Genomic DNA, 8,667 nt, shown 5'->3' with positions numbered 1-8,667 from the left:
GAGTAGCAGTATAATGTCCTCGTAAGTGGATATCAGGCCCTTGTAGAGCAAAATTGAGTATTTGGGTCTAAATAACCAAAAATGTGATGTCCACATATGTGGATGCCAGGTCCTAGGAGGTTAAGAAGAGTTGGAAAAGAGTTTAATACTACTATGATGTCTGTCAAGTGTGTGTGAAGATAATATAGATGGTAGAGACTTCTAGTACTTTGCAAAGCTCTTGAGCTGCGCTTCATTTCTTTGTCTGGCTGCTTGGAAATAAATACAGACAGACTTTATTTTTTTAGAGGTGTAACTTCAAAAGTTCTCCAGGCTTTTCTTTGGCATGAAATTGGCTGCTTTTTCACTTAATCCAGTCCTTCTACCTGACCATTTTCAGAGGAATGTTCATTTTGTAATACTGACCTATGAATCATTCAAGAATAAAAAAGGCACCTAACTCAAGAGATTAACCAGTGTAATAGACAACTTGGTGAAGAACCAATTTAAATTGTACCTTTAGGCAGTTTGTTAATAGCAGCCTGTCACTTGATTTGTTTCCATTTCCAGTTTGACAGATATGAAACCGTATTTTTAGACCAACAAGGTGACTCCTAAAGAGCTATTAGCAAAAAATACTGGCATGTCTTGGCATGGTGTTCAGTGTGGCCTTAAAATATTTGAGGAAAAAAGAAGTGGCAGACGTAAAACTACAGCAGATGAACAGTATTTGAAAGTCCTGTCCTTAAGAAATTGGAAAAATCCAGCAAAGACCTGGCCCTTCAGTTGATCCGTCTTCACTGAAGCCTCATCAGAAATGATCTTAGTGCTCTCTGTAGCTATCGAGAAGCTATTTTTAAGGAAGGGGGGAAATGGAGAAAAGACCGAGGTATGCAAGAGCTGGACTGAAAATCATTGGCAAGAGGTCTTACGGAGTGATGAATGAAAATCTTCAGATTTTGGTTAATTATCAATAAATACCATGGAGGTCAGAAGAAGGATGCAAAAATAAGTGTCCAACAATCACTTAACTGCGTTCTGTCATGGTTTGAGGCAGCGTTTCAGCCAGTAGTTTTGGGGATCTTGTCAAAATTGATGGAATGCCAAAGTACTGTCAGAGCCACAGCTTAATTATTATTTTTTTTTAGCAATGCAGTAAAAGCATACCTGACAGAGTAATACTATCAGTTGTGGATTGGGCTTCTCACAGCCTGGACGTCAACATTATTGAAGCAGCATTATTGAACAGAACAAAAGGCAGCCAACATCCAAAGAAGAGTGTTGAATGTCCTTCAAGAAGCCTGGAGAACTGTTCCTGAAAACTTAAATAACAAGAAAGCTGCTTAAGAGAGTTCAAGCTGTTTGCAGCTTTAAATAAAACACTACCTGTTTACCAAATTAATTGCAAAATAGTAAGAAATGCAGGGCGTATCAAGACTTTTGCACAGTCCTGTAGCTTTTTTTTTTAGCTCAGTAGCTTTTAGCTTACCTTTGCCTGAAGCTTGCCTAACTCTGTCTGATGGTTAGAAAATAATTAAGAGGACACTAATACTTTAAATTTCTTCTATTGTTTTTTTTAAAGATTGATTTCGTAGTGAGTTCTGGAAATGTTAGCCAACATGTTTGTTATCGTTGGACCAAGCTAGGCTAGCTGTTAGTTTCAGTTTACAGACAGATATGCTTCCAGTGATCTAATCCAGCTTCCTGTAAATTAGCAGTTTTCCCAAAATTATTGAAGTCTAGGAATACATAAGACTTTATTTACACTAACACAACTGACCCCCAGTCAGCTACATGTACTACATGTAATGTATTTACATTATTTGTGTCACGTCACTTTTCATTCAATGTATAACTTGACGGAAAACATGCTGGCTTTCACATCCCCCCCTTTTAATTTGCCAGCAACACTTCCATCCTACGAATACCGCTCCCTCAATGCATTATTATTTTTATTTATTTAGTTATTTTTGTTGTCAAAAAAGGTGGAAAACACCAATCCTACCACACTCTTAGACTCAGCAGCAGCTGACAACATTTAGACAAGTGCTCAGATAATTTCAGAAAGGGAGGTGGGTGCCTGGTTGACCTGTGCGCCACCTATGCAAATACTGCCCTATGCTCAGTCCCTTTCAGTGGATCAGAGGAGTCATACCCAAACAGCCCCAGGGTAAGTGGAGATGCAGTAGCGATGGGGGTGTTTGCTAAACATCCAGTTTAGGAGCAATAGCGGCTGGTCACCAACAAAAGAGGCCCAAAAGGTTCTCATCAGAATTCGTCCTCAGAGCTGTCGGCCAGCAGCATGGCTTGGTCCTGACGGCTGGTGCCGGGTTCTCGGGGTTGCTGGAGAGGGAAAAATCATTTTAAGGTTGAGCTTATGCATTTAAGATCCACAGAGACCTGCTCCATGTGACTGGTCAACAATAACGAGTGAAAACAAGAAAGTAAGTTATTGACCTCCTGCTGTCTGACCTTCCTCCTCTGGTGTTTAAAGCTGTTCCTCCTCTTGCGGTGAATCATCCTGATGCTGTAGAGGGCGCCAACAATTAGCAGGGCCCCTGTGATACCGATACCCACAGGGGCCAACATCCCGGACACGTAACCCGCCTGTAGAGGGTGATGGCATAGAGGTCAAACCCAAACCTATCCATCCATCATCTTTCACCATCTTCCACTTATCCGGGGCTGGTTCATGGGGGCAGCATTCTCAGCAGAGAAGGCCAGACCTCCCTCTCCCCAGCCGCCACCTCCCGCTTATCCACCCCCAACCCTATACAGATTAGCTAACATACTGTAGTTGATTATGAAAAATGACCTAAGCATTCTTTATTAAGTATACCTGGCACGAATCTATATTTTGATCGTCATCAAACTATTTTAACTGTGCAACCCACTGAAAACTATGAACATGTAACAAATATTTACACTATGCACCTTAAAGAAAACCCTGGCAGCTCAAAAGAAAAAGATATATCAGTGAGTCATCCGTCGCCTCAAGGCAAGGTAAAAGAAAAATTGACCTTTTTTACAGACAGCAGAGGGTAGGCTTACCTTTTCTCTGATTAGCTCCACCCAGCTACGCACTGGGAGAAAAGAGACATTCGTTTATCAGAGCAACAGATCTGAAAATTGATAAGCTGAAAATTTCTTTATTTTTGTAGGTCTTTTATAAGAGGGCAACACATGTTTGCAGAAGTGCTAATACTAAAAGTTATGTCCCACTGCTGATTAAAAATATGGGTTAGAAATTGTGTTCTCATACTCAGCCCCTGGTTGCGTTGAACCCAGATGGGAGGTGGTGGGATGAGACTGTATGGAGGCTGCGTCGAGGATGTTTTAGATGTTTCTGTTTGGTCTTCTTCACTGTCTTCTTCCACCGATTCCTCAGAGTTCTCAAAGTCATCTTCCAGGTCCTCTGTGGAGAATAATGAAAAATCATCCAGGAGCGTTGGAGGATGTACAGAGGGACACGTGTTATGACTGAACATGAACATTTTCGCAAATGGAGTGGCTTGTAGGTGGCATTTAAAAAATTGTCCTACCCTCAGAGTCCATCTCCTCTGATGTGGATTTGTGTGCTGGCTGATGGGTTGTCATGGTTACCATTGTCATTGCTTGCTGGAAAGATGAGAGGGAGGGGCCGGCCGAGGACACGTTGTCTTCCAGGTTTAGTGTCCTCGCAGAGACTACGTTTGCTAAATGAAAAACAGAATAAGAGGACAGCAGGAGCAGTGTGAGCACAGCTGTACGTGTTTGCAAGAGCGCAACTTCAAAAGCCATGCACAGTATACAATACTGCTGTCTCTGCAGCTGTTGGGTCAATTCATGCCACAATGAAGTGGTAGTGATGAAAGATTCAACCACTTTGTCAGTGTCAGACGGAGTCTGGCAAGAAGCAAACTTAGAAAAGGTAAATGTAAACGTGAAACCTACCAATAAAGGCCAAAAAACTTCACCTCCACCCACCGAGGCGACTTCACACAGAGAAAATGTTCAGTGTTGTTGAACAGTTAAAATTTCTGATCCCTATTATAGTTCTACTTTGGCACCACCATGAAATACTTTTAATTTGTAGGAAATTGACTAAATCTTGAAAAAAAACTGAATGGCAATGTTGATTTTATTTATATGGCACATTTACACATTACACACAGACTATATGTATGATTTTATATCATGATTCCATATGATCTAATATCCACATTCGGGTCGTGCCACATCATCTGTCTCACCTTTCTCCGAATGGTCGTCCGGCTCAGTTCTGACTTGCTGCTGAGAAGCAGATGGACCCGAGGAACTGAATGGCTCTAGGAGCTCGCTGCCAGATGTCTGCCAAGGTGACGTCCAGTCTGGAATAAGGACGGGTGAGGCATGTGATGGACCGTCTCTGTCACTCTCTACGGTGACCAGCTGGTCCAGACCTGCCTCTGACCGAGGAAGCCCTCTGGGCCGGCTGCTGCCTGACACGTGGGTGACCGCTGCTGCTGCCGCCGTCGCACTCTCAGATGTGATGTCTTCAAAAGGCTCAAAGATGAGAGGGAGAGCCTCCGATGACATTGTGGCCTCTGTGGATTCATCCTGGGGCATTGGGAGGGCAGTTTCCGCTGCAGGTGGTGCCAAGACAAGCTCAGAGTCACATGGAGAATCACTGTGTGTAGCATCACAATCTAATTGGAACGTTTCCGATCAGCTGGCTTTTATTTATTGACTGAACGAAGACAAATGACGATGAGACAGGCGTCTCGCTGTCTCTCTACACACAATTCAGCTGACTGCTAAAATTAAAAATGTATGTTTTCTACAGAGAAGCAGCAGCTGTATTCAGCACATACTGTAGCTTATGTAGTATTTATGACAGAAAGCAGCCCTTTGAAACAGCTTCTTTGCTCACACAGCTTTCTCATTATAAACTGCTTCAAAACAATGCAGCAAAGGCACAATGAAAAGAAGATGGTTTGGAAAAAATGTTCTTTTGAGATAAGAGGCTAGCACACAGGAAGGGGGGCTGTCACAAGAGAAACTGTTACTACCTTTAGTCCAAAGCATTCTGAAGGAGGTGGAAAAATGCTTCTGAACGCTGCAATCCTTTTACATAAGACTATTTTGGGAGTTGAGTTTCCTTTGCCATTGGGAGAAAGTCTCATCAAACAGACAATCCTCACATGGACGCACACTGGCTCAGACAGACGTCTTTAATCCAATTCCCTGTCCTGACTCACTGAATAATAACCAGCTTGGCCCTTTCACAATAGCCTGAATGGAGGGTGAGAAGGAGTGAGAGGACATTCGGGGCTAAACATATATATACATATATATTTATATATATGGATATATATATAGAGAGAGAGAGAGAGACAGAGGAGGGGGCTGACTCCTCCACGGAGCTGTATAACGTACCTTGCCACCAGCCTTTTCCAGGCTTGTGTGTGTGTGTGTTCTTTTTTTTCAGACTCGAGTCAAGAATAGAAAGTAATTAGACTGCCATGGGTCCCAGCTGGGGTTCAAAGTGGAGTCTGCAAAAGGAGGCGCCTTCTTTGCCAATCATCAAAGGCAAAATCCGCTACTGGATATGCCATTCCTATTTCTGCCATACTTTTTAATGAAGCCCTATGAAACCCTGCGAAATCTAGCAAGCTGGAATGTTGTTGGAACGAATTCTTACTGGGGTGACGATTACTGTGGAGCAATACCTCGCACACTTTGAAGGCATACTGTGACTTTTTAGTGTGCACATGTGCAACTGATGAAGAATCAGGGAGTAGAGGGAGTGCCACCCCAATAAAATGAAACTGTGCATGCCTATTTTATGCTAACATTAATTGCATAACTGTCCTGCCTTACCTCCGCCGAGTCTTGCTGCTTCAGTCCACAGACTTTCCGGGCCATCCTCTCTGGGTATCAGGCTTGGTCCGATTTCAGGTAAAAATGGGTCTGGTAGTGAGGACATAGTTGTGCTGTCATGGCCCCAAATTCCCAAAGGTGAAGAGGTCTGATGGGTAAAAACATGAGGGGTGGGACTGTGGGAGGTCTGGGTCCAGAGGGAAACAGAAGGATTTGGAGGTTCTGGCAAACTTCTTTCTGTGTCTTTATCCCAGTGAGAATCAAAGCTTTTTGTCCCATATGCTCCAGCGGGGTTACTCTTTTGGCTGTACGAAGTCTGCAGGTGTGATGGTGCTGAAGTGGAGGTCAGTAATCTACTTGGAGTCCGTTTTCGGGTACTGGTGTCCATTTCCGACTGCTCTGTCCCACCTGTTGGAATTAAATGCTCACCGTGAACTGGTGCATCCTCCTTTTTGCTCTCTGAATCCACAGACTCTGACTGCTTTTCAGAGTCTCTCATCTCAGATGTGCTCCCGATCTTCTCTATCTCGGCGCTTTGGCTCCATGCCTCTCCACCAGCCTCACTCAGCCTAGATCTTCCATCAAGACTGTCCCCATTTTCTGTCTGCGTCACTGCATCAGTCCCCCTGGGTCGTTCATGTGGGCCAGTCCCTCCTCCTCCACCTACATTCACTGTCAGGTCACTCTCATGTCTGGAATCTGATGGTGTAGGTTTTAAATCTGTAGCATGTGTTGACCCGGTGGTTGTTATCAAGCTGGCACACAGTCCTTCACAGGAGCCGGCGTGCGTAGGGCTGAAGTGTGGGAGATTTAACGGGGCTCCGTAGACACAGAGACACGTCCCAGTCAGTAGGAGGTGATGGAGCATCCCAAGCATCAGCATCTCTGGCTCTTCTCAGTGCCTGCTGACAGTGAACAGAAATGACACATGCTAACAGGCTTAACAGAGGTGTAACCAATCCCTACCTACAACTTCTACGCCTTGTCTCCCAGCTGACATATACAGACATGGACAAAGCAACGGTGGCAGTGCTTGAGAATGGAGATGGACACCCAGCAGGGCCAAGTTAGAAAGTTTTTCAACTATAGATTAAAGGGTCAGAATGCAAACTGTGTTTAATTTGAGATCGCCATTGATAACCACAGAGAAGAGGATTAACAGAGCATTTCTGCCTCCCTCTGCTTTGATGTTGCGCTTGCATTTTTTTTCTTTTCTTAATGCGGATGAAATTCCCTTTCATCTCTGACTCTTTTGTTCGTTTTTGTATAAACAGAAGGAGCTGCTCAGTGGGAGAGAGAAGCAGAGAGAGAAAGAGAGGGAACCTGACACAGCAATCCTCAGCACCCCTCCACACTTCACCTATAAATAGCACCAGGTTTTCTATCCTCTAGGATCCTCTTCAGATGGCTCCATGAAGAATTTGTACATTTCCACTCAACTGCATCCAGCTCAAAACAGAGCGTTCCTCAGAAAGGATGTGTGTGTGCTCACGGTCCAATTGCACACTGGATTTAAAGACATTTAAAGAAAATCACGTACCATGTTTGCTGCTTCATTTGATGTGATAACAAAGGCCAACTAATGATCAATCACTGCTGTCAAAATGAGAGAGATGGCTAGTGCATGCAGGGTTGACACCCTTCTTATTGCCTGAGTCAGACGAGCGTCTGAGTGAAATTCTTTCAGCAGTGATGATGCACAGAACTGCATGTTACAGGATAAACCACTATCCTGCCTTCCACGGAATCAATACAGTTGATACACTCAGCCGGTACGCTCATGCAGTCCCCCACATGACAACACGATCACCCGAGAATTTGGGTTGTAAACAAAATTCACACTGCGGTGTTGAATCATACTTCTCGAGTCTGCACAGAAAGGAGCGATGCACAGGCTCACGGGCACCGATGCATTTCCCCAAGGCGCATCACCCATCACATTCGGGTGTCGAAAGCGAGATTTTGCATTAGGCAAGAATTAAAGTCGCGCAGAGCTAAAAATAGAGTGTTACCTTGTGGAGATCATGACGGGTTTCTTTGCTCGGAGGACGCGGAGCTTCTCTCGCAGTGCGCGAAGAAAAACGAGAGTCGGACACGCACACAAATTCAGCGCTGTGGAAGGCAAGATGTTGGAGGGGCTTGTTGTTGTGCAGCTCAGCGTCACTGACTCAAAGTCAGCCTACGTACCTCCGCCTGCTTCTGAAGTGCTGCCACCAAATGCTCCAAAGCTGCAAGATTTATCATGAACTGACAGCCAGTGCTCTGATTCAAATGTTCAGATGCTTCTGTCACTTCTTTCTTTTTTTTCTGTTTCGTCTCTAATGCAGACTTGTGCAGTTGTTCCCAAAGGGTCACTTCATGCTGGTGGTGGTGCTGAATAGACAGCTCCCCCCACTTAAAACTGCTCGGCTGCTCCTCTGTGTGAAAAGAGGAGAGTGGACAAGTTCTCGAGTTCTTAATAAAAATATTTATGAATTCACTTTAATTGTCACAGAAGCCAGATGCATTGGGCTACATTAGATTAAAAGCAGCACTTATGGGCCTGTACTTATGGGGTGGTCCATTTTTTGGCGCAGCGTGTTTAGAAAAAATGCGTCTCAGCTGTTCCGATACTCCTGACATATAAGTTGATCACTAAAGGTTTTTCTCTTAGTAGAAGAAGATATCCTTATTGTGATCATTTGAGATGTTCGATCCAAATATCTATAGTATCACCAATACCAATTCCAACACTGGAATTGGATCGATACTAGCCTCATACGATCGGTACTTCGGTGTGTTTTGTTGGGTTAACTAATTATTGTAAAGAATAAAAAATGACAGTGATTGGGTGATCATTAAGATGTG

General features: G+C 44.0%; 1 protein-coding gene across 2 annotated transcripts; it reads right to left on the bottom strand.

The window, feature by feature from the left end:
• Positions 1-2,247: 2,247 nt before the first annotated feature.
• armh4 (armadillo like helical domain containing 4) lies at positions 2,248-6,703 on the bottom strand. 2 transcript variants are annotated; one of them, XM_085373389.1, is made up of 7 exons: positions 5,821-6,703; positions 4,212-4,583; positions 3,522-3,674; positions 3,242-3,394; positions 3,031-3,062; positions 2,437-2,586; positions 2,248-2,322 (listed from the first exon to the last, which is right to left on the bottom strand). In XM_085373389.1, exons 1-7 carry the CDS (start codon positions 6,701-6,703, stop codon positions 2,248-2,250), a joined length of 1,818 nt encoding a protein of 605 aa, XP_085229515.1. The 2 variants fall into 2 exon arrangements, with proteins under 2 accessions (XP_085229515.1, XP_085229516.1); XM_085373390.1 differs by having other exon boundaries at positions 3,522-3,665.
• Positions 6,704-8,667: the final 1,964 nt, after the last annotated feature.

This window comes from Diplotaxodon limnothrissa, linkage group LG15, assembly GCF_057381915.1.
Source record: "Diplotaxodon limnothrissa isolate DT_005_m linkage group LG15, D_limnothrissa_male_GT1.1, whole genome shotgun sequence".
NCBI classification, from domain to species: domain Eukaryota; kingdom Metazoa; phylum Chordata; class Actinopteri; order Cichliformes; family Cichlidae; genus Diplotaxodon; species Diplotaxodon limnothrissa.
The sequence above is the reverse complement of the archived record's forward strand: the minus strand, read 5'-3'. Positions and strand labels throughout refer to the sequence as shown.

Coding starts and splice junctions, on each gene's coding strand:
- armh4 (XM_085373389.1), bottom strand. CDS start 6,703: ATGCTGATGCTTGGGATGCTCCATCACCTCCTACTGACTGGGACGTGT. Junction 3,063..3,241: donor TCAACGCAACCAGGGGCTGA/GTATGAGAACAC, acceptor CTTTTCTCCCAG/TGCGTAGCTGGGTGGAGCTA. Junction 2,323..2,436: donor GGAAGGTCAGACAGCAGGAG/GTCAATAACTTA, acceptor TTCCCTCTCCAG/CAACCCCGAGAACCCGGCAC.